This window comes from Entelurus aequoreus, linkage group LG02 (assembly GCF_033978785.1).
Source record: "Entelurus aequoreus isolate RoL-2023_Sb linkage group LG02, RoL_Eaeq_v1.1, whole genome shotgun sequence".
Classification (NCBI taxonomy): domain Eukaryota; kingdom Metazoa; phylum Chordata; class Actinopteri; order Syngnathiformes; family Syngnathidae; genus Entelurus; species Entelurus aequoreus.
The window spans coordinates 31,065,605-31,092,649 of record NC_084732.1 but is presented as its reverse complement, the minus strand read 5'-3'; the positions used below and the strand labels follow the sequence as shown (position 1 = coordinate 31,092,649).

The 27,045-nt window shown below is 41.5% G+C and overlaps 1 protein-coding gene across 1 annotated transcript in view; it reads right to left on the bottom strand.

Moving 5' to 3' along the window:
* nfatc3a (nuclear factor of activated T cells 3a) overlaps positions 1-27,045 on the bottom strand; it is a 144,087-nt gene that overhangs the window by 53,448 nt on the left and 63,594 nt on the right. Inside the window, exons 4-6 of the mRNA XM_062025085.1 lie at positions 6,637-6,836; positions 6,057-6,229; positions 3,894-4,034 (exon numbers count right to left, since the gene is read on the bottom strand). Of these exons, the coding sequence (XP_061881069.1) occupies positions 3,894-4,034; positions 6,057-6,229; positions 6,637-6,836 (514 nt within the window). The remainder of the gene's footprint in view (positions 1-3,893; positions 4,035-6,056; positions 6,230-6,636; positions 6,837-27,045) is intronic.

The window sequence follows — 27,045 nt, the reverse complement described above, 5'->3', positions numbered from 1 at the left end:
CCATACTCTCTGAGCACTCCCTACAGGACTTCCCGGGGGACATGGTCGAATGCCTTCTCGAAGTCCACAAAGCACATGATTGATTGATGTAGACTGGTTGGGCAAACTCCCATGCACCCTCAAGGACCCTGCCGAGAGTAAAGAGTTGGTCTACCGTTCCACGACCAGGACGAAAACCACACTGTTCCTCCTGGATCCAAGGTTTAACTATCCGGCGTAGCCTCCTCTCCAGTACACCTGAATAGACCTTACCGGGAAGGCTGAGGAGTGTGATTCCACGATAGTTGGAACACATCCTCTTGTTCCCCTTCTTAAAGAGAGGAACCACCACCCCGGTCTGCCAATCCAGAGGACCGCCCCCGATGTCCATACGATGTTGCAAAGTCTTGTCAACCAAGACAGCCCCACAGCATCCAGAGCCTTAAGGAATTCCGGGCGGATCTCATCCACCCCCGGGGCCTTGCCACCGAGGAGCTTTTTAACTACCTCGGCAACCTTAGTCCCAGAAATATGAGAGCCCACCACAGATTCCCCAGGCACTGCTTCCTCATAGGAAGATGTGTTGGTGGGATTGAGGAGGTCTTCTGAGTGTTCCCTCCACCGATCCACAACAGCCGCAGTAGAGGTCAGCAGCACACCATCATCACCATATACGGTGTTGACAGTGCACTGCCTCCCCCCCTGAGGCGGAGGATGGTGGACCAGAATCGCTTCGAAGCCGTCCGGAAGTTGTTTTCCATGGCTTCCCCAAACTCCTCCCATGATAGGACTCTTTCTTCATCTTTACGGCATCCCTCACTGCTGGTGTCCACCAGCGGGTTCTAGGATTACCGCCACGGCAGGCACCAACCACCTTGTGGCCACAGCTCCAATCAGCCGCCTCGACAATAGAGGTGCAGAACATGGTCCACTCGGACTCAATATCCAGTGCCTCCCTCGTGACATGTTCAAAGTTCTTCCGGAGGTGGGAATTGAATCTCTCTCTGACAGGAGACTCTGCTAGATGTTCCCAGCAGACCCTCACAATGCGCTTGGGCCTGCCGGGTCTGTCCGGCATTCTCCCCCACCATCGGAGCCAGCTCACCATCAGGTGGTGATCGGTATAAAGCTCTGCCCCTCTCTTCACCCGAGTGTCCAAAACATGAGCCCGCAAATCCGATGACACAACTACAAAGTCAATCATGGAACTGCGGCCGAGGGTGTCCTGGTGCCAAGTGCACATATGGACACCCTTATGTCAGCCTCTTATTGCTTGCAACGCCAGAGTGGAAAAGAGTCCAGCCCCTCTCGAGAGAACTTGTTCCAGAGCCCTTGCTGTGCGTCGAAGTGATTCTGACTATATATCTAGCCGGAACTTCTCCACCTCGCGCACCAGCTCAGGCTCATTCCCTCCCAGCGAGGTGACGTTCCACGTCCCAAGAGTTAGCTTATGTAGCCGAGGATCGGATCGCCAAGTGCCCTGCCTTCGGCTCCCGCCCAGCTCACACTGCACCCGACCTCTATGACCCCTCCCATGAGTGGTGAGCCCATTGGAGGGGGGACCCACGTTGCCTCTTTGGGCTGAGCCCGGCCGGGCCCTATGGGGACAGGCCAAGCGCTCGCCATTGTGCCCCACCTCCGGGCCTGGCTCCAGAGGGGAGCCCCGGTGACCCGTGTCCGGGCGAGGGAAATGTAGGTCCTCGAGTTGTACTTTTCATAAAGGTCTTTGAGCTGCTCTTTGTCTGATCCCTCACCTAGGACCTGTTTGTCTTGGGAGACCCTACCAGGGGGCATAGAAGCCCCCGGACAACATAGCTCCTAGCTCCTCTACCACGATAAGGTGGCAGCTCGGAAAGGATATATATATATATATATATATATATATATATATATATATATATATATATATATATATATATATATATATATATATATATATATATATATATATATATATATATATATAAAATTATATAATATATATATATATATATATATAATTATATAATATATATATTAATATATATATTAATATATATATATATATATATATATTAATATATATATATATTAATATATATATATATATATTAATATATATATATATATATATATATATATATATATATATTATATAATTATATATATATAATTATATATATATAATTATATATATATATATATATATATATATATATATATATATATATATATATATATATATATATATATATAAATATATATATATATAAATATATATATATATATATATATAAATATATATATATATAAATATATATATATATATATATATATATATATATATATATATATATATATATATATATATATATATATATATATATATATATATATATATATATATATGTTAGGTCAGGAAAAAACACAGAGGCTATATCATCCCTACAAGCCTGTTTCGCAGGTTTCCCTGCTGCAGTGTTGTTCAATTAAGGACATGTATTATGTATGTCTAGCTTGTGTGCTATTGTGTGCTTAGCTGTTGTGCAGCTGCTATCTCCTAATAACCTATAGCCTACCATTTTTACCTGTTGTAAGTTATTTCACTAAATACAAGAAAAGAGCGTTTTTATCCGCGACTTCTGCTGCAAAAGTCGATATGCTGATTTCAGATCAATATCGGATCGGGTCACCCCTAATATTCGGATATATTTTTGAATAGTCACTTTACAGCTTGTATATCATTATAAATTAACACTTTTGAGTAGTCACTTTACAGCTTGCATATTATTATACATTTAAACACATGCTTTATTGTCTAAATAGTTGGAAACACAAGTGAGCAACACGATTATGGTGTCTTGCCTACAGAAAAGCATTGTGGTAGTAGCATCATGGTCTGGAGCTGCATGAGTGCTGTTGGCACAGGTGAACTGTGATTCATTGGGGCAAATTAAACTGGTACTGTAACTTTGTGAAGCAAAGTGTCAGTCTTTTCCTTTGGAAACTGGGCCGCATGGCTAATTTAAAACATAACGAGGCCAAACACACATTTTGCCAAAAGACAAAAGGACGGAGTTAAACTTTAGACCCCTGTTCAGAGTTGACACGCTTCTCTTTCACATAGCATTTTTGCCTCTGTTACGCCTCTGACACTACTACCAAAACCAGAAATTCTCCATTCTGTGTTAGTCATATGTTGTCAGAGTCTTGGCCTTGGTATATGTTACACTTACTAAAGTCAACTTCTGTTTGTTTTTTATTTGCTCACATGGTTAGTGATCAGTATATAACTGAAACCATTTCTCATGTCATGCAATGATCACACTACTGTATTGTAGTGTAGTGTTGTTAAAAAGGTTGGAAAAAAATATACCACTTCCTTTCTTTCCGTCTTATTTCTTCCATTGCTGCAATTACGCCAATCAGGGCCTTTCTGCACTAAGGCAGGCAGATTAAACAAGATGAGGGGGATGGTTTAAACAAACCTAATCATCATCTTCTTCCACTCCCTGATGGTTCATAGTCTTTATGCCTTCTTCTACAGTCTACTGCCTTCATGCTTACCATGAGCCCCCAGCTTAGCTCCATACCCACGAAGAGGTTTTCCCCTTGCTGCTGTGTTTCTAGTCTTGACTGTTCAACCACGCCAAGCTTCAGAGAGTAGCCCTTGAAGAGCCCAAGACATTCATTCTTCTGGGCCTTATTTCACCGTCACATCCAAGAAAGGGTCTCCCACTCACACAACTTGACTTTCAGTCATGCGTGAACTTAATTTTTTTGAGCAGCAAGGGTGTTTTGGCAGGCAGGGATTCCAATAATTTCACACTTTAGTTGTTTTCTGTCTAAAGTGATCACTTTAGACCACCTGAAAATGCGTGTAAGACAAGCAGTATTGGCAAAGCTGCTGTTCACACATACTGCGCAAGGCTTACCAGGGCCTTTCTCCAGGAAGATGACCTTGGACTCTGGGAAGAAGTTGCTCCCGGTTATAGCCATCTCTTCTCCCCCGCTGACCAGACAGCTGGTCAGGCTGGACTTTTCAACCTGGGGAAGCTCTTGAGCTGAACGCTGGGCTGGGAGAGATGCAGTAGAGGTTGTAGACAAAACAGCATGGTCATTTGCTTCGTTGTCTTTGTTAATAAACACATAGGGTATCCACCACACGTAAATGGAAGTAAACGGTAAACCTTGGATGGTAATGGTGTCATCTGCTTTGTATATGGTGTAGTGTGACATCATGGCAATACAAGAGCATGTAATTTATCAATCATTTGTAGAAAACAGACTGAAAAAATCTGTAAATGACACAAAAGTCTTAAGAAACCTCTTTCTGTGGTAATCCACATTTACATATCCATACTTGTGTCACAGAAGTAACACTACTATGTCACCTAATTAATGTATGGTGTACAGTGTACTAAACTGTGCTCCTCTGACCAACAGGCAATTAAAATAATTGAAAAATGGCAAGTTCTAGCTATTTTTCTGCACTTTACAATGAAAACGCAAAAAACTTTGTGCAGTTATGAACTGAACCAAACAAAACTAAAGTGTAGTACTTGGCGCAAACAACGCAATACATAGTTTTCAATTAAGAAAAGGCATTTCTTAAAATTATTTAAGGACTGAGCGAAATCACTGTTTCAATGTCAGACTTTTATTGAACAGCTGCGGCGTGTGTAGGTCAGGGCTTGGTAAAATGATTTAATTGATTATATATCGGTATATTTTCAATTTAGCAATATTGATTCACCGGCAATGATATCGATTCTTCCCACCCCTACCCATGATAGTCTTGTGCGTGAAGCAGCAGTTTCACACTATGCTAATGTTAGCTTCCAACAACAACAAAGAAAACAAAGGCCATTGCAACTTTTGTTGACAGAGGTTTACAGTGAGCCCACACTCACTGGCTTCAAGCGGCTTGTTTAGGTGCTGGAGCTGCAGCCATAACCCGAAAGGTACTTTTGTTGACATCTTCATCTCCCCACACACAGCAGTAGGGTTGCACGATTTTGAGAAAAAACCTAATAGCAATTTTTCTGACAAAAAATGTATCAGCGATTCGGTTTGCAATTTTTAGATTGTATTAATTTAAATGCATAAAACAGCTATAATGATAAATGTAAGAAGTCATGTTGCTTTTAGACTGTCAATCAAAACACTTGTCTCGTGTTACTACACAGAACAACAAGCAATAATCTTTCAAAAATAGTTGGGTTTACATATTTTACACACATTTTATAGTGTAAACTGTCACCATTAAAAGATACTGTACAGTATTACAACGCAAATGGTGTTTGTTATTAGCACATAGACTGCATTGGCTGTAGCGCACACAGTACTGTTTCCTGTAACCACTTTTGATTGGTCAGCAGGCCAAGGATGCAAGGCTCGATAATTCTGATTCAATGTTAAGATGAAGTAGAGAGAACATTTTAAAAAACCTCAGCATCTTGCGATAAATAATTGCAGAAATTAAAACCCCAATGTCGATTAATTGTGCAGTCCTACACAGCAGTATTGCAAAGTGCTCCAAAAAAATCAATAGCACACTTCCGCCGTTCACAATAAAATCATTGTAAGTTATATCCTGTCTAATTGTGCTTAATAAATAAGGGTCTAAAAAAATAGCTTAAATATTTACTATTAATATTTTGCACTAAAAGAAACAATACCAATTGCAATTTGCAGCGATTGGGCGTTGCAGAATAAGTACACTTTCAATTGAAATTCCTTTCTTATTGTCTTGTTTACTGTCTAATTTACACATTTGCACTTAGAACCTTTTTATGGTGAAGAGAAAAACAAAGTAGAATTGTATTATGTAACAGAGTTGAGACATTTTTAGCAATTAAGTGCAATCGAATCGAATCGTGATTGACCGATTTGGAACCCAATAATCGGAATGTATGTAGCTTACAGTGTCCCCTTATAGCCATTGTTCTTTAAAATAAAAAAATAGTTGAAACCGAATCAACAGCAACCAAGTAGTGCATTACATTTTATAATGGAACAGTTTCAATGATAAATTATTGCTCATCCCTTTTTTCAGTTGAGGGGTAAAAAAATGTGTGTGTATGTGTGAGACTCACAGCACTCCACAGGAATGGACTGAGCCTGCAACGACAGCACCTTCCCGTTTGGTTGAGGGATGTGAACTCGAAACACCACGCGTACTCGTGTGTTCTTTCTTCCTATGTCCGTCTCACCTTTCCGTAGTTCAATGTCTGAGTTGCGTAGCTTGAGGATGCCGGCACAGTCAATACTGTAGAATCAGGAAAAAAATGGTTGGTAATCCTCTATAAAGTGCACAAACAGTGAAAACCAAGTATTAAACCGGGTAGGGTTTTGCCTGAAAGAAGCATTATAAACGTTATATAGCACATGGAATATGGGAAAGTCCTAACCACATCCTTTCCAATTAAATACAGTGTAAACACACAAGGGACTTTAAGTAAATGTATTCATTCATTGATGCAGAATCATAAATAGTCCAATAAAGTTGTTTTTTACAACTCAACTTTTCCTTTGGTGTTCACTACGCTCAATGGTTCTGTATAAAAAATATATAAAAGTTTGGAAGCAGTCATAAATACATTCATAAACAGGATTCATTGGACTTCCCTCACGGTGGGAAGCCCATAAACGAAAAAAAGCACATGCAGCGTCTACCTGGCTGACATGTTGTTTTCAGGCAGGAGAGGAATTTCAAGAACTTTGGTGCTGGAGATGACGATCTCCTGGCTGGCCGTGGCCACCGTTTTCCCAGTGATGCGGTGCACTTGGTAAAAGGCATGTGGCCTCAAGTAACGGTCGTCTGCCGTTCCAATGAACATCTGGAGGTTGACGGGCTTCTCGCTGTAGCCAAGCAGCTGAAATATGAGACAAAGAATGGAATTAATGTGTGAGTCCAGATGTAAGTTAAGGTGTGAACAAAGAAACATTCAGGAGTCTCGACTCTTGTTTGTTTGGAAGGGAATTGAAATGTCAGCTGAAGGTTGTTATTTTTCTGGCAAAAGTGATGGAGCTTCATCTGGGACTTTGGAATTATAACTGATGATTCACTTTGTAGTCTTTAATTTTTTGGCGACCAGAAGCCAGTATTTTCCAGAAGTTAGTTTGTAGCAAATATTGGGTAAGCGTAGTAATTTTATTTGTGAGCCCTAAATTAATTTAAGGCCCCAAATTTTCCCATCATATTTTGTGTTTGTGAATAAACATGAAGAAACTGAACTTAGATGACACTATACAGTAACTACTTAATTTAAAAAAAATAAAAGGTTAATATTAGCTGCTATGACAGGTTGCCGACAAGCAAAGATGCTCAAATGTGGCTCTCATCCACATGGGAAATATAAAGTTAATTAGCGATTATTAGCATACTAATAAACGGTAATTTAGTTTTTCGAAATAGGGCTGCAGCTATCGAGTATTTTAGCAATCGAGTAATCTAATCGATTAGTTTGTTCGAATAATCGAGGAGTTGAATAAATCACATTTTATAGCCTCAATGCGTATTTAGGGAACATTTTTGAAATAAACAATGATTTTTGCGCTTGCCGCAACCTTCCTTTTTTCTAAGAAATGCACATCATCAACATTGAAATTATTTAATTAATTGAATTAAAATTAAAATTAAAAAAACCTCCACTGTTTGCCGCTACAAATATCACAGCAACCACACACCAGCGCTCTCAGTTCCGGGCACTTTAATACATTTTTATTAGTTACACATATTAAACAATTAACTGAGGCAACAAAATATACATTTAAGCTTTTTTCTAACAGAACTAATTGAAATAATCGATTTAATAAATTTATCGTTGCAGGCCTAATTAAAACTATGACATACGATGAATGCAAATATCATCTCAGCAGCATTCAGAAGAAATACCTAATTAACAGTTTTTGTAAGTGTAACATAACTCACTGAATAGATGAAGTGAAGTGAAGTGAAGTGAATTATATTTATATTGCGCTTTTCTCTAGTGACTCAAAGCGCTTTACATAGTGAAACCCATTATCTAAGTTATATTTAAACAAGTGAGGGTGGCACTGGGAGCAGGTTGGTAAAGTATCTTGGCCAAAGACACAACAGCAGTGACGAGGATGGCGGAAGCGGGGCTCAAACCTGGAACCCTCAAGTTGCTGGCACAGCCGCTCTACCAACCAAGCAACGCCGCCCCATATATTAACAATGATAACAGTGGCCTTGTGGTTAGGGTGTCCGCCCTGAGATCAGTAGGTCGTGACTTCAAACCCCGGCCGAGTCATACCAAAGACTATAAAAATGGGACCCATTACCTCCCTGCTAAGCACTCAGCATCAAGGGTTGGAATTGGGGGTTAAATCACCAAAATGATTCCCGAGCGTGGCCACCGCTGCTGCTCACTGCTCCCCTCACCTCCAAGGGGGTGGAACAAGGCGATGGGTCAAACACAGAGTAATTTCACCCCACCTAGTGTGTGTGTGTGTGACTATTAGTGGTACTTTAAAGGCCTACTGAAACCCACTACTACCGACCACGCAGTCTGATAGTTTATATATAATGATGAAATCTTAACATTGCAACACATGCCAATACGGTCGGGTTAACTTATAAAGTGACTTTTAAAATTTCCCGGGAAATATCCGGCTGAAACGTCGCGGTATGATGACGTATGCGCGTGACGAAGTCAGTTTAATGGAAGTATGGTACCCCGTAGAATCCTATACAAAAAGCTCTGTTTTCATTTCATAATTCCACAGTATTCTGGACATCTTTTGCAATTTGTTTAATGAACAATGAAGGCTGCAAAGAAGACAGTTGTAGGTGGGATCGGTGTATTAGCAGCGGACTGCAGCAACACAACCAGGAGGACTTTGTTGGAGAGCAGACGCGCAAGCCGGCGACCTCACCTAGACTTCCTACGTCTCTGGGCCGCCAAACGCATCGGGTGAAGTCCTTCGTCCTTCCGCCGATCGCTGGAACGCAGGTGAGCACGGGTGTTGATGAGCAGAGGGCTGGCTGGCGTAGGTGGAGAGCTAATGTTTTTAGCATAGCTCTGTGCGGTCCGGTTGCTAAGTTGCTAAGTTCGTCACTCTAACGTTCCTCGTCCACGAATCTTTCATCCTCGCTCAAATTAATGGGGTAATGGTCCGAATCGCTCTAGCTGCGTTGAAAACAATAGGAAAATATGAGAGAGTGAACAACTGACAACGTCACGCTACTTCCGGTAGGGGCAAGGTTTTTTTTTATCAGAGACCAAAAGTTGCGAACTTTATCGACGTTGTTCTATACTAAATCCTTTCAGCAAAAATATGGCAATATCGCAAAATGATCACGTATGACACATAGAATGGATCTGCTATTCCTGTTTAAATAAAACAATTTCATTTCAGTAGGCCTTTAACTTAACTTTAACATGTATTGTTTGTTACTTCACAAAATCATCAAAATGATGAATTCATCTTGAAAAGCAAGTCCACAATCAACATCAGTAAAATGCTAAAAACCTGTTTGGTTGAAGAGTTGGAGAAAATATGACACTGAGCTTGTACACACTTTAACACCCTAGATTTGACCAATAGCTGATCTACTAAAGGTTTGCGTGTATTAAAACACGTGCAAACTGATCTACTAAACTTGTGCGCCAGAGGATTACGTCTCTTTAGTGAGTAAAATAAGAAGCACAATTCACTTAGCTATTTTCATGAATATGCATAATATATGCTGATCATCAAAATGCCCACAATACTTGAAGGAGAAAATGCAAATTCAATTATTTACCACAGGCTAATGTGACCTATCAAGAATGAAATTGTGCTGCAGCCGCTGTTTTGCGTCTTTATTTAATACGTCTAGAAAGGACATGCAAACTGTCAGTTGCGCAGAAAAAGCTGTGAGAAAGGAGGCGATTACATTGTTCCTCTGTCCTACGTATGCTTGTCAACATATAAGGACTGTCAAAGATAAAATATTAGACATAACATCTATTCAGCAATCTCATTGTTTAATCTTAAAACTGATGGATGACTTAAGGGGCTGATCAAAACAAATTCAATTGATCTGCTGCAATTTATCCAGTGGTGTTTTTTTTAATGATGTTTGTTTTTGACAAACCCCGTTTCCATATGAGTTGGGAAATGGTGTTAGATGTAAATATAAACGGAATACAATGATTTGCAAATCCTTTTCAACCCATATTCAATTGAATGCACTACAAAGACAAGATATTTGATGTTCAAACTCGTAAACTTTGTTTTTTTTTGCAAATAATAATTAACTTAGAATTTCATGGCTGCAACACGTGCCAAAGTAGTTGGGAAAGGGCATGTTCACCACTGTGTTACATGGCCTTTCCTTTTAACAACACTCAGTAAACGTTTGGGAACTGAGGAGACACATTTTTGAAGCTTCTCAGGTGGAATTCTTTCCCATTCTTGCTTGATGTACAGCTTAAGTTGTTCAACAGTCCGGGGGTCTCCGTTGTGGTATTTTAGGCTTCATAATGCGCCACACATTTTCAATGGGAGACAGGTCAAGACTACAGGCAGGCCAGTCTAGTACCCGCACTCTTTTACTATGAAGCCACGTTGATGTAACATGTGGCTTGGCATTGTCTTGCTGAAATAAGCAGGGGCGTCCATTGTAACGTTGCTTGGATGGCAACATATGTTGCTCCAAAACCTGTGTGTACCTTTCAGCATTAATGGCGCCTTCACACATGTGTAAGTTACCCATGTCTTGGGCACTAATACACCCCCATACCATCACAGATGCTGGCTATTCAACTTTGCGCCTATAACAATCGGGATGGTTCTTTTCCTCTTTAGTCCGGAGGACACAACGTCCACAGTTTCCAAAATAAATTCGAAATGTGGACTCGTCAGACCACAGAACACTTTTCCACTTTGTATCAGTCCATCTTAGATGAGCTCAGGCCCAGCAAAGCCGACGGCGTTTCTGGGTTTTGTTGATAAACGGTTTTCACCTTGCATAGGAGAGTTTTAACTTGCACTTACAGATGTAGCGGCCAACTGTAGTTACTAACAGTGGGTTTCTGAAGTGTTCCTGAGCCCATGTGGTGATATCCTTTACACACTGATGTCGCTTGTTGATGCAGTACAGCCTGAGGGATCGAAGGTCACAGGCTTAGCTGCTTACGTGCAGTGATTTCTCCAGATTCTCTGAACCCTTTGATGATGTTACGGACCGTAGATGGTGAAATCCCTGAATTCCTTGCAATAGCTGGTTGAGAAAGGTTTTTTCTTAAACTGTTAAACAATTTACTCACACATTTGTTGACAAAGTGGTGACCCTCGCCCCATCCTTGTTTGTGAATGACTGAGCATTTCATGGAATCTACTTTTACACCCACTCATGGCACCCACCTGTTCCCAATTTGCCTGTTCACCTGTGGGATGTTCCAAATAAGTGTTTGATGAGCATTCCTCAACTTTATCAGTATTTATTGCCACCTTTCCCAACTTCTTTGTCACGTGTTGCTGGCATCATTTCCAAAGTTAATGATTATTTGAAAAAAAAAAAATTGTTTATCAGTTTGAACATCAAATATGTTGTCTTTGTGGCATATTCAACTGAATATGGGTTGAAAATGATTTGCAAATCATTGTATTCCGTTTATATTTACATCTGACACAAATTCCCAACTCATATGGAAACGGGGTTTGTATATAAGACATATTAACATATCTCCTATATAAAAAAACATTCTTACAATATGCATTTACTTGTGTCTAAAACATTCCAACGCACAATTGCACTTTTTGCCAGCATCTTCCATTAGTGCACCTTCAGCGTGGCTTTTGTTGTATATCTTACCGCAGGACGGCTTCCAAAATGCCCATAAAAACGCCACAGATAAAGGTGGGAGCATGATAACATGAAGGTGCAGTAAATGAGTGTCTCCATTTTGAAAGCTGTGTAGTACACACAAAAGTTGTGTCTAAATAAAACGGTCTGCACCATTTATAAATTGTACAAGCAGTCTTAAGAGACCAAACGCAACACATCCACTAATTGTACAAGCAATTTTATAGTTTGTAGACGCTGTTTAAAGTTTGATATTTGGATCTTGATAGATTAGGCCCGTTGCATGTATGAAAGTGGGTGAGCCTCCTCCCACAGAGACAAAGATAGTTGAGTACAAGAAGGTTCTCTACATTAATTTTACACTATGGAACAAACACGGCCATGGTGCTAAACGCAATGCACAAAGTGAACACTCTTGCTGCCTCTTTGGAGGCGAGAGACAAGGACTACAGACACCTTATCAAGTTAGTTCTCATTGATCGTTCAATTATCATCCCAGGAACATAGGCAATGGCCACCCCCAAAACAATAAAACTCCTCGGATTTACACGATTCACAAGAATGACCATTTTGGCCTAAAAAAAACTCCTGGGGAAAAACTGTACAAATCACATTCCTGTTTAAGGCGTTGGATGATGGAGATAGTACAGTCTGATTCTGAGAAAACAACAATACAGTAGAACAGTATCTACTTCTAAGTAAACATAAGTAGACAAAGTATACCGACGAGGAGACTCAAGGCAGCAAGAAAACGGCAACAAAGTGGACACTGTGGAGTATAATACTGCAGGACTGTCCAGAGCTAAGACACAGCTAATTATCCTGCGTGTGTGTAGAGTGTGTGTTTATTTTGGTCATTTCTCTTATAAGCAAGATGACCACCAAATTCTTGTGAAACTTTAGAGGCATATTTTTCCAGAAAATGTAATATGAAATCCAAATTTTACAAACTATGAAGCGTTCAACTATGGGAGTCATTTGGAATCTTAGACAAAAACTGTCAGAAATAGGAGGGTATAGTGGAAGTACTTTATATCTGGTATTCAAGTCGTGTATCAATAATCCAAAGCAGCACTTTTATGACTGGACTGGTACTTACCAGTCCAGTCATAAGCCATTGTACCATGAAAGGTATAGTTTTTTTCTCCAACTGTATAAAAAGCCCATTCATAGTTAAAGGGAGAATTGCCAGTAATAATGTTGTCCTTTTCAAATCCACTGTCGCATGTTTGCCAAATGTGTTGGCCTAGAACACCCGGGCAAGCTGGTGCTTTCTCCATTTGTCCTGAGAGTTGGCACCCTGCTTTCCGCTTAAGACAGGTGAGATATTTGATGGCGGAAAGCGTTGCATGTCAGGTAGAGTCGAGAGCAGGCTGGAAATGAGAGCAGGCCTCTTTTTTTCTCTCTCTCTTTCCGACAGATTGCAGAAACCTACAGGCAGCACAAACCCACTACTGTTGTAATGTTGTGCTTGGCAAACTCAGCGAAGGCAGGATAGCACCCCCTTTCACATATGTATTGCCCTCAAAGCCCACCCGGCTGACTCACCCCTCCTCTCTCAGCCCAGCCAGGCCAGAAGAAGGGAACAAGGCCTTTCAGTGCTGTTGGCACCCTGAACTGCCAAGCCTCAAGATCAAGTAAGCTACAGCTGGCTACTGATCTTATTGCGTCACATATGTCGATGTTAATTCTGACTGTGTGGTAATTGAAAGGAGAGAATTTAGGATCTGTCACATTTATGAAAAAACTCTATCCGCTAATGACGCTTTTCTTTTGGCAAAAACAGGTACTAAGAGGTACTATTTCTAGTACCTAGTCAGACAACGGGCCAAGAAAGACACCATTTTGGTTTCCATCGTGGAGAAAAAAAAAACACATTCCGAAGTTAGTTCTTTGCTCTAAGCACTGCAGTTATACTCCCCAGTCTCCACTTTAATGCAGCTGCCCTAAGTCTCTTCTCAAACAAAATGCTGAGAGGCAAATACAGGATCCTCTTGTTTGCCTCCTACGACTGATGTGTTCAGTGTGTCGTGGTTTTATGCGGTAAAATCCACCTAGACCAGTGTTGCCGTGAAATACAGTCTGGTGTGCCGTGGGAGATTATGTAATTTCACCTAATTGGGTTAAAAATATTTTTTGCAAACCAGTAGTTATAATCCGTAAATGTGCCGTTGTTGAGTGTCTGTGCTGTCTAGAGCTCGGCAGAGTAACCATGTTATTCTCTTCCATAACAGTAGGTAGCAGCAGGTAGCTAATTGCTTTGTAGATGTTCCGGGAACAAGTCGTGTGAGATGACGACGGTTTGTCGTGATCACAATATGCAGGCGACAGCTTGTTTAAACCAAAAATAAACAAAAGGCGAGTGCCGCTAAGAAAAGGCATCGAAGCTTAGTTTACTTAGTTTACTTTACTGGCTGCAAAGTAAACAAAAACAGAATGCTGGACCACAGCAAAGACTTACAGCGTGTGGAGCAGCCGGCATCCACAAAGTAAATCCGTACATGACATGACAATCATCTATGTCCCCACAAAGAAGGATAGCGTCCGCACAACTTAAATAGTCTCGATTGCGAAAACAAAACAAGTGCGGGGAATAGCGTTTAAGGAAGACATGAAACTGCTACAGGAAAATACCAACAAAAGAGGAAAAGCCACCAAAATAGGAGCACAAGACAAGAACTAAAACACTACACACAGGAAAACACCAAAAAACTCAAAATAAGTCACAGCGTGATGTGACAGGTCATGACAGTACACCTACTTTGAGACAAGAGTCATAGTGATGCATGGTTGGTTATGGTTTAAATTTATATCCAACACTTGCGAGAACGACTTTTTAATTGTCAATATCGGCTACTGAGTTTCATTTTTCAATGATTTATGCTGCGTGACTCAGAATTTTTTCAATGAATAAAATGTGCCTTGGCTCAGAAAAGGTTGAAAAACACTGACCTAGACGATCTGACAAAAGCAGAGACCAGTAAAGCTTAGTTCCTGCAAAGCACAGAGCAAATAAATCAGCATTCAGTGTTGTAAAACACAGTATCTGGCACTTATATAAATGTATTGGGGAAGGAAGTTACACCAAGGAGCAGCATGTGCACTCTGTAATGACCACTTATGGGCTCATCTTTGGAAAACCACATTAGATCTTAAGAACCACATTAAAGTATACATTATGCTAACTGGTCATTACACAACGGCAGTCTGAATAGTCCATGAATGTAAATGACACCTCTTTTATACTCGAAAAACCCCACACTTCTTTCTGTTTTTTTTTATGATCCCATCTGACCCTCAGACGGTGTAATGCAGTAGTAGCATGTGCGTAACAGATAGTATAAAAAGAGCGCATATGGAAAGACAGCATGTGATGCTTTGCTTCAGGACATAAGCAAACATAAAACAAATACACTAAAAGTCATTTATCTCTGGCCAACCTTTTTTTTTAATCTCTTTGGGATCTAGTATGGAGTGTTGACACTTTTCTTCAACCAATAAACCCTAAATAAGAGTTTCAAAAAAAGAATTATTTCATCCTAGAAAAAAATTATTTCCCACAAACACTTGTTTAGTCGATTTGCCACATTCACAAAAGCCCCATTTGTAGGTCTCTTTGATGCAATAATTATCAGTTCTGAAAAATTACAAGGCTGTTATAAATATCGGCCGTCAAAGGCCACAAAACTGTCTCTGTTAACATAAAATAAACACACTCTCGCCACAAACTGGGGGCAGTTTAAGAATAACATTTACTTTAACAAGAGCTGCAGCGCGGGGTGCGTAGTAGCTCATTGAGTCGAGACAACCGAGCAGGGAAAAAGCGGGTCAATTCAGGCCAGGAGAAGCAAAGTGAAGTGACGCAGATTAACTTTTTGACGCAACAACCCAAGAGTAATTTGATTTCTTATTCTTATTCTCTTAGTGGTGACAGTTGGGTTGTTTATATAACTAAGTATTACGTCAACAACATACACACCTTCATGTGAAGGCTCCTCTTGTTTAATTTGTTCTCATTTCTCCACCTGCATCCAACTGTCCATCGGCACACCTGATCGCTAATTGGTCAGCTGCTGAATGCTGTTAATCATTGTGGCATGGAGCGTTGTCACCTTAGCAAGAAACGCAGCGCCATAAAGCCAATCAATGAGCTTGTGGACGGTCTGAAGCAGCGGTGTCCAAATTGTGGCCCGCAGCAAATATTTAAACAGTATCATAACAGCACATTCTGAAAATACTACTACAAAAAACACATACAAATTGGAAAATTTAATGGCAAATATTTGTAAATGAACAAGAAAAATGTACATGTTGAAGCTAAAAACTAGGGATGCACTATGTATTTTTTTCAAGCCAATACCGATAACTAAGTTATTCATATTTCTAATTTTATAAATGCACATTTGACTGTAGTTTATGCACACCTTTATTTGCGACTGGCTTTGAGGCAGCTTCGCTAGCAGCAGGCGTTCTTCGTAGGCTTTTCAAAACGCTGTCGTAGCAATACTGGCATGTCAGGTGGCCGATAAGGTTTGATGTGTTGAAGTGCAATGATTTCCCCCCCGCTCCCATACTGGAGTGTTTGCAGAACATTTGGTGCAAATAGCACACATAATGTATTCCTACAAAACGGCAGGTGAATAGGTCCCAAACCATCAACGCCATGTTTGTTTACAACAATCAATCAATCAATCAATCAATCAAAGTATACTTATATAGCCCTTAATCACAAATGTCTCAAAGGGCTTAGGGGAAGTTTACAACACGAGTAAGAGAAAGGGATTTGCTCAGCCGATGTCACATACAGCACAGTACGGGTAATCTCGCCTCATTTTTCTCATGTGAATCTCATGTAATATTTTTAATCGGTTATTAGAGCTGTTTTAATGTCATCAGATTTATCGGTGTGAACATGATAATTATTTGTCTGTTTATAATGCACCCCTACTAATGACACAAAACTGGTCTCCAACACTTTGTTGAGGTTGCTTCTTTTGTGCATGTTTCAAGGCCAAAAAGAAACCATCCACATATGCTATTTCATTATGCATATCATTAGGAGCTAGAGGCAAACTACAGACACTAACTAGGCTTAAACTGCACAATCTTGACACACGTAGTGCTGTGTTGGTCTGCGTATCAATTTATGAAAGCGACAGCAGCAAATTTTCATGACATGAACTATCCATCCATCCATCCATCCATTTTCTACCGCTTAATCCCTTCGGGGTCGCAGGGGGCGCTGGAGCCTATCTTGACATGAACTATATCAGTACAAACATTTGCCCTGGCCTTCAGATATTCATGCGCTAAATGGAAAATCTAGACAAGTTTGGACTTGGCCCGTGTTAATTTTAGACCCCGAGCGTCGTGCGAGTCATCTGCTACTGGCTCTTGAACACCACGTGTTTACAGGGTCTATGAAACAACAAAAGACAGCACCTGTAAACACAAGGATGCGCAAAAAAGCACACAAGTCCTGAAGAAAGATGCTCCTGCACCTTTGACTTGTCTATCACATGCCGGTGTTGCTCTCCGCCAACCCCTAGATCTGTGTTTGAGTGTGAAATACCACAGGAGGGTGGTTTCTGCACTGTTAACTTTTCTTTTTAATTCTGGCTGTACAAGAAACTGGGTTTGGATAGAAATCACTTTTATACAAAACCCCATTAACAGTGGCATGTGCCCCCAAAAACTAAACTGTGCTCGATGGAGAGTGTCACCAAGAGTCCCCAATTTGACGAGACTGGATTGGGCCTGGGGATGAACTATCTTCCTTAAAATAAAACAGCTGGATACGGTTACATATCCAGGTCTCACTAAATAAAGTCCCCCATTTATTTTTGGCCTTCATCTGTTGCTCTAGTCCAGTAATAAAGGGCAAAAAGATCAGGGCAAAAACATCTTCCATCACTGCATGTAAACATAACGTTGCGAGCCATGCAAGGGTGGACGCTAAGTTGTGTTTCCATCTACATGTACTCTACTTGTGTTGCACTTCAACAATTAAAGACCTACTGAAATGAATTTTTTTTATTTAAACGGGGATAGCAGATCCATTCTATGTGTCATACTTGATCATTTCGCGATATTGCCATATTTTTGCTGAAAGGATTTAGTATAGAACAACGACGATAAAGTTCGCAACTTTTGGTCACTGATAAAAAAAGCCTTGCCCCTACCGGAAGTAGCGTGACGTAGTCAGTTGTTCGCCTCCTCATATTTTCCTATTGTTTTCAATGCAGCTAGAGCGATTTGGACCGAGAAAGCGACGATTACCCCATCAATTTGAGCGAGGATGAAAGATTTGTGGATGAGGAACGATAGAGTGACGGACTAGAATGCAGTGCAAGACATATCTTTTTTCGCTCTGACGGTAACTTAGGTACAAGCTGGATCATTGGATTCCACACTCTCTCCTTTTTCTATTGTGGATCACGGATTTGTATTTTAAACTACATCGGATACTATATCCTCTTGAAAATGAGAGTCGAGAACGCGAAATAGACATTCACAGTGACTTTTATCTCCACGACAATACATCGGCGAAGCTCTTTAGCTACTGAGCTAACGTGATAGCATCTGGCTCAAATGCAGATAGAAACAAAATAAATAAATCCCTGACTGGAAGGATAGACAGAAGATTAACAATACTATTAAACCATGTACATGTAACTACATGGTTAATAATTCTCAGCCTGGCAAAGCTTATCAATGCTGTTGCAAACGATGCCATTGAAGCTAACTTAGCAACCGGACCTCACAGAGCTATGATAAAAACATTAGCGCTCCACCTACGCCAGCCAGCCCTCATCTGCTCATCAACACCCGTGCTCACTTGCGTTCCAGCTATCGACGGCGCGACGAAGGACTTCACCCGATCATCCGTGCGGTTGGCGGCTAGCGTCGGCTAGCGCGTCTGCTATCCAAGTAAGTCCTCCTGGTTGTGTTGCTACAGCCAGCCGCTAATACACAGATCCCACCTACAACTTTCTTCTTTGCAGTCTCCATTGTTCATTAAACAAATTGCAAAAGATTCACCAACGCAGATGTCGAGAATACTGTGGAATTATGAGATGAAAACAGAGCTATTTTGTATTGTTTTCAATGGGGTACCAATACTTCTGTTTCACTGGCTACGTCACGCGCATACGTCATCATCCAAAGACGTTTTCAACCGGAAGTTTAGCGGGAAATTTAAAATTGCACTTTATAAGTTAACCCGGCCGTATTGGCATGTGTTGCAATGTTAAGATTTCATCATTGATATATAAACTATCAGACTGCGTGGTCGGTAGTAGTGGGTTTCAGTAGGCCTTTAAATTAAGTATTTATAAGTCCAGTGGAACCCTGTCATGCAATTAGATTTTTTTTAATGAATAATAAAACTCTTTAAAGTATGTTATGATTTTTTTCTACATTTAAAACACCTCCTTGTGGTCTACATAACATGTAGTGATGGTTCTTTGCTCAAAATGTTGCATAGATTATGTTTTGCAGACCATATTAACGCCGCTTTCTGACTTTCTCTTCAGGGCGCGCGATTTTGTGGGCAGTCTTATTTCCTTACTCCACTTCGACTGTATTTTCTCTCCGTCAGCCATGTTGTCGTTTTCAGCACTTCCATATGGAGTCTACTGACAGATATAAGTTCGAACTATACACTATTTGTATTAGAAATGGAAAAAGCGGAGAATGCATGTGCATGTACGAGCCAGTCTGCCCCACAACAAAAGGATAAAGAAAAAGAAAGAGCTTATTGACTACAGCGTCAGACCAAAACACACGCAAAGCACTTGGAGTAAATTTCTACCAAATATGGAGATGTCCTCTGATGTCACACTTGGGAAACACGTCACAATTTAGGCAAATTACAAACGGCAAGTTTGGAGGAAGTATGAAGAAAGGCAATATTGTTTTAAAGAATTGTCCGCCATGCCTCTATGGTTTGATTAAACATTTTGGGGATGTATGCAGACCTCAAACACACAAAAAATGGATCTAATATGTGGCAAAAAATGTGGCAAAAAATATTTTTGCCACATTGGGTTAAAATAATTTGGCTAGTGGGCTGGGTATAAACAATTTTGTGAAATAGCCTTAATTTCTAAGAACAAGAATAGACTGTCGAGTTCCAGATGAAAGTTCTCTTTTTCTAGCCATTTTGAGCGTTTAATTGACCCCACAAATGTGATGCTCCAGAAACTCAATCTGCTCAAAGGAAGGTCAGTTTTGTAGCTTCTGTAACGAGCTAAACTGTTTTCAGATGTTTGAACATGATTGCACAAGGGTTTTCTAATCATCAATTAGCCTTCTGAGCCAATGAGCAAACACATTGTACCATTAGAACACTGGAGTGATAGTTGCTGGAAATGGGCCTCTATACACCTATGTAGATATTGCACCAAAAACCAGACATTTGCAGCTAGAATAGTCATTTACCACATTAGCAATGTATAGAGTGTATTTCTTTAAAGTTAAGACTAGTTTAAAGTTATCTTCATTGAAAAGTACAGTGCTTTTCCTTAAAAAATAAGGACATTTCAATGTGACCCCAAACTTTTGAACGGTAGTGTATGTATATATATATATATATATATATATGTATATATATATATATATATATATATATATATATATATATATATATATATATATATATATATATATATATATATATATATATATATATATATATATATATATATATATATATATACACACACAATTGGAATTGGGGGTTGAATCATCAAAAATGATTCCCGGGCGCGGCCACCGCTGCTGCTCACTGATCCCTTCACCTCCCAGGGGGTGATCAAGAGTGATGGGTCAAATGCAGAGAATAATTTCGCCACACCTAGTGTGTGTGTGACAACATTGGTACTTTAACTTTAATATATATATATATATATATATATATATATATATATATATATATATATATATATATATATATATATATATATATATATATATATATATATATATATATATATATGTGTGTGTGTGGAAAAAATCACAAGACTACTTCATCTCTACAGGCCTGTTTCATGAGGGGTTCCCTCAATCATCTGATGATTGAGGGAACCCCTCATGAAACAGGCCCATACATATATTGCGCTCTACCACGGTATCGAGCACTATTTTTTTGGATAATCTAATTAAGACATATATATATATATATATATATATATATATATATATATATATATATATATATATATATATATATATATATATATATATATATATATATATATATATATATATATATATATATATATATATATATATATATATATATGTGTCAAGTTCTTCAGGTTTTTTTCACAGCTGTGCCCAAACTTGAAAGGGCCAGCTGGACTCAAGAAGGACTCAAAGGGACAACTCGATCCTTTTTCCTCCTTGTGATTTATTAGTAGAATAGTTGAATAGTTGGGGTTGAATAGTAGATAGGGGAATAGTGGATAGTGGATAGGCAAATAGCGGATAGTGGATAGGCAAATAGCGGATAGGTTGATAACCAGTTGCGTCTTCCGAGTCCACACATGAGCTGTCTTCCTTCCTCTTAGTAGCATGTCAAAGGGGTGACTGACTGAAGAGCAAACCTTTTGACCATGTGCTCTGAGCAGGTGGAGATGTTCAGCCCTCAGCTCTCACTATTGCCCCTTCAGGCCTGGAGTGTGCTCTACAACTAAGTGGTGTTTGTGCTGCTCTGTACTTTGACTTGACACCTCCCACTTGACCTCTTGGTTTTTTAAACCCAAGGAGGTCACATCATCGTCTGTTCAGGCAAGTTTACCTTCAGTTTGCATGATGTAGTTCTTGTTCTTCAACTGGTATTAAAACAATGATCCGTCTGACGTCCCTGTGAAGAATGGTGGCCGGGATTTTACTTGAGTGCTGCTTTCGCTTCTTTTCAGCAGGTTTTGCAGAGGAGACTGGGTAGTTGGGAAAAGTCCTGATATTTTAGCTTACTTGAGGCTGAGCGTTTCGTCAGAGTTCGCCACTCTCTGACTGCTCTCCATACCCAGGCAATGACTCGGATCAGCTTGGTCAGGCTGCTGAATTTCTTTATGTCCAGGATTTGTACAGCAGAACCGGCAGGTGGTCTTCGGACTTGGATCTTGGACTCTTGTTCACAAGAACCGTGGTCATTTCTGACTTGAGTAGGTTTTGGAGTTTTTTCTGTAATAGATGGGACATCTTTGTGGTTTCTCTTTGCCTGTGCTCCGGTTACCACTGCTGTGAAGGACTTCCTTTGAAGCTTGTCAATGCTCGCTTTGGCATTCGCAGCAACCTCTTTGGCTGACTTTGTCGGCCACTCATCCACAGGGTGTTTTAGAAACTCTGGTCCCTCCTGCCACACAGAATCCTTTTTAAGGTCCTCTGGTGATGCTCCTCTTGTTATGAGATCAGCGATATTCAGGTCTCCTGGAATCCATCTCCAATCTTCAATAGACGTGGACTTCTGGATCTCTCCAACTCTGTTTGCGAAGAAGGTCCGATATCCATAGCTCTCTCTTTGGATTGCTCCCAGAACAGTTTGACTGTCCAGCAGATGGAGCCAACATTCAATTTCCATCCGACTGTGTTTTTCAATATACCTTCTGAGCCGTGTAGCAAAGACAGCACCACAGATTTCAGCTTTCACTGCTTCTCCTTTCTGGTCGATGGGTGTGAGCTTGGCTTTGGACTCTGTCAGTCTGACTTGGATGCCTTCTTCCGTCTCCCATCTGAGGTACACCACAGCTCCATAGCTTCTGTCACTTCCATCAGAGAAGGTTATTCCCCAGGGTTTTCCAATCCGATTGGCTGGTGTGAGGCTTCTGTGGAAGGTGATTTGGCTGAGGCGCGTGTATTCCTCAAACAGTGAGATGGCTTCTTCTCTCAACTTTCCAGACAAAGGTTTGTCCCAGGTGTCTCTGGTCAGAGCTTTGCTTCCAGCTGCTTCTTGAAAAGCTTTCCTGACAAGAATGGCACCTTTCTGCTTAGCAGGTGTGACAAGACCTATTGGGTCGTACAGGCTAGCTACGTGGCTAAGCAGTTGTCTTCTTGTCAGTGGATCTGGAGTTTTTTCTCTCACCTCTCCCACCAGGAGATTTTGGCCCATTCTCATTTTCTTCTTTCTTCTTGAGAAATTGATGGAGGTCATGAGGTAGAGTCTGTCTTTTCCAACAAGGTATCCAACACCAAGGGCTTTGTTTTCCTCTTCACTCATCTGATTTGGGAGAATGAGGATCCTGTCCAATGAGGATTTCGGCTCTCTTGGTACAGACTCCCGCCTCCCACTTTGGCCTGATCGGACCCAAGGCTTGAGAAAGAACCCGCCTGACTTTAGAATTTCCTCCACTCTTCTTGTGTTTTCCTCCAGCTGTTCCAGGTCATTATGGGATGTCAACAGATCGTCAACATACGCGTCCTCTTCCACGATCCTACATTCCTCTTTCAGGTGAGCGAACTTGGGCAGCTTGGCTGTCTCTCTCATGGCGAGTTGTGCGATGCACCCTGCTGGTCGATCACCGATGTTGACTCTGGTGATGGCATATTCCTCAATGTCTCTCCAGAGGAATCTGTGGAGGTGCATCTCCAGGTCTTCTAGCCACACAGAATTGTACATTTTTTTAATGTCACCAAGAGCAGCATGTACTCCTCTTCTGAACCTGAGTAGAACTGCTCGGATGGGATTGAGGACATCAGGCCCTTTCAGCAGGAGATCATTCATGCTGCGTCCTTGGAACCTCTGGCTGCTGTTCCATACCAATCGCACAGGTGTTGTAACTGAATGCGGGTTTGGCGCCACCAAGTGGCTGACGTACCACACTGGTCCTTGCAAGCCAGCAAAGGTCTCTTTGGTGAGTTTCTTTGCCGCTTTCCTTGCCACCATCTCATGGACTTGAGCTGTGTATGCCACTCGCCACTCTGGTTCTTTCTTGACCTGCTTCTCAGTTCGCAGGAAAGTGGCCTGAACTGCACTCCTGTTGTTGGGCAGCGAGGTTGGATCTTCAATCCAGGGATATTTCGTGTCCCAGTGTGGTTCATCACTATGTGCATCTGCTTTGACATAGGTTAGGCCTTTCCTTATGATTTACAGCTCTTTTTCCTCTTTTATAGTCATTTCTTTTCCTCCTGGTTGACAGTTGCCGCACCGGCATCCCCCACACTTGGGTTCGCAGGCGGCCCCAATGCTGTCCCATTTCCACCAGTTTAAGAACTCTCTGCCAGCTGTCGTCATCTTGGTTTCAGCAATCTCCTGATATTTCACTGCTGTAGTTCTCATAGACCGGGCAAAGTGTGTTTTGGATCTATGCATAGCCACATCCACTTCTTCAAAGAGGTTTGGATGTGCTCCTCCAACAGTCATTCCTAATGGGCTTTCCCAAAGGACCAGGTCCCCAATTACCTTTACTCTTTGTGGAGCGAGTCTTCCTTCACGGTGGCTGATAAGAAGTTCAATATGCTTTGGTCTTTTCAGATCCTTGAGGTTGATGTCTGGGAAGAACTTCCTGATTTGGTGAGGTTTGATTTCCTTGTGCACTTTGGCAATTTCATCCAAGCCATAGCATACAAGCTCGTGAGCTCTCTCTGTGCCTGTGGGCGTCTTCACTCTCACCTTGAGAAAATATCTTCTGGTCTTTATCCTCATGGTCATTCCTCCAACTCCTTGGACAACAAGGGTGACCTTTTCATTCCGCAGGTCGAGTCTTCTGGCAGCTCTGTGAGTGATGTAGTTGGTGTCCGATGCCAGGTCAATGAGAGTTCCAATTTTCTGTCCTGCATTGCTAGTTACTTCCAACAGCATCAGAATTACTGGTAACTCGCATGTATTTGCATCCATCACTCCAGGTTGGATCTTTCCAGCGCAGTAGGTCTTGTCCATCACTCCAGGTTGGATCTTTCCAGCACAGTAGGTCTTCACACCCACATTGGTGAAGGCCTTCCTGAAATTTTCAGCCATCTCTGGGGTGAGCTCAGAAATCAGCTTTTCTTGCTCCTCGGTGAGCGCTTGTCGTCTGAAGTTGGGTCTTCTTCCTTTCCCAGGTTCTCTTCTTTTGGGGTCTTCCTTTAGGCAAAGAAAGAAGTGGTGGCCTGAAGAATTCCTGCAGTCCCTGTTCCTGCACAGGTAAGTATCCGTACACTCCTCCTCCTCTTCATGACAATTTAGGCACCTTTTGCATGCTCCTAGCTTTTCCACAGCTTTCACTTTGTCGCCAGGCTTCAGTTCTTTGAACCGCTTGCAAAAGAAGAGCTTCTCCTGGTGCTTTTCATCTCCACAGACAACACATCCGGCTTTCCCTGTGAATCTGGTAGAGGCAAACGTCTTTTTCATGTAAGTAGGTTTCTTCTCAGACCTTTCACTTACACCAAGCTGCTCTAGCCTCTCCAGGATTTCTTCTTGGGTCTTCAGGAATTTGAGGAGGCTGTCGAAGTGATTGTCTGCCGTCACTTTGCTTCCTGGGTTGACCATTAATGTAAGCCAGTCCCTCTTAATGTTGTCCGGCAGCTTACTCTCTATTGACCTGATCACAAGGGGGTTGTTGATGGCTCCGATGTTTCCCAGCACTGTCAGGTCATCCAGGGCCTTTTCCACCTTTTGGATTAGGTCAATCACTTTCCTTGGCTGGTTTGACTTTAAAACAGGAATCTTCTCCAGTTCTTCAACTATTTCTAAGGCAATTGTGTTTTTGTTGCCATACCTGTTTTCAAGCACTCTGAACATGTCTTCCGCATCATTGTATGTTGACAGGCGTAGTTCTCTACTTATCCGCTCATCAACACTGTCCAGGAGCTGAAACTTCTTTACTTCAATGGAGCCAGTCGGCTCTCCCTGTCTTTGCAGTTTCTCCCAGTCACTACGCCATCGATGGAAGTTCCTTTTGAATCCATAGAATCTGGGTAGACTGGTGGGTTTGATTCTCAGCACCGGCTGTGGAGTTTGTTGGAGCTGGGTTTCTCTTCCTCTTCTTCCTTCCTCTGCACTTCTTTGTGCCGTTAGGAATTCGGCCCTTCTGGCCTCGAGGACATTGCTGAGTGCCCTCAGGTCCTTAACTCTGCCTTCCAGCCTTGACCTTTGGTCATCTGGAATCCACCTTTCCCACTCAGTCATGCTTGTGATTGCATCTTTGACCAATGATTTTACTCCAATCCACTGCAGCTCATATCCGTCTCTGTTGATTGCAGTCACAGGCATTCCCCGGACATCTTCACTGGCGGTCCCTGCTTCATTTATTGCAGAGTTGACTTCGTCCTCACCATATCTGGACCAAAGGTTGTGCTGCACTTTTTTCCGGACTTTATCCAGTCTTGCTTCACACTCCTCTCTGGTTTTTTCTATGTCTTTTTGCTGCTGCATATGTAGTTCCACCTCATCACCTTCCTCAGACTTGGCCTCCATGTCCACCAGTAGGCCGGTCTCGTAGTCATCGTTTGCTTCACCAACATCCCTTGCCAAACTGGAAAGTTTGCAGAACTCCTCTTGTAGTTCCTGCTTTATCATGGTATCTGCAGCCCTGCTGAGGTAGTTGGCTTGCTTGGTGAAGACACTTTTGGCTGCGGTCCTCTCTTGCTTCAGTTGCTTGACTGTTTTCCCAAGAGCTTCGCTTGCCATGGTGCAGTTTTAAGTCAAACCTCCCTTCACGACAGCAGCTTCTTTGACTTCAGGCCCTTAATCCTCATCTTCACTGCCGCGCTGGTGGTTATCAACTTGACCTCTTGGTTTTTTAAACCCAAGGAGGTCACATCATCGTCTGTTCAGGCAAGTTTACCTTCAGTTTGCATGATGTAGTTCTTGTTCTTCAACTGGTATTAAAACATTGATCCGTCTGACGTCCCTGTGAAGAATGGTGGCCGGGATTTTACTTGAGTGCTGCTTTCGCTTCTTTTCAGCAGGTTTTGCAGAGGAGACTGGGTAGTTGGGAAAAGTCCTGATATTTTAGCTTACTTGAGGCTGAGCGTTTCGTCAGAGTTCGCCACTCTCTGACTGCTCTCCATACCCAGGCAATGACTCGGATCAGCTTGGTCAGGCTGTTGAATTTCTTTATGTACAGCAGAACCGGCAGGTGGTCTTCGGACTTGGATCTTGGACTCTTGTTCACAAGAACCGTGGTCATTTCTGACTTGAGTAGGTTTTGGAGTTTTTTCTGTAATAGATGGGACATCTTTGTGGTTTCTCTTTGCCTGTGCTCCGGTTACCACTGCTGTGAAGGACTTCCTTTGAAGCTTGTCAATGCTCGCTTTGGCATTCGCAGCAACCTCTTTGGCTGACT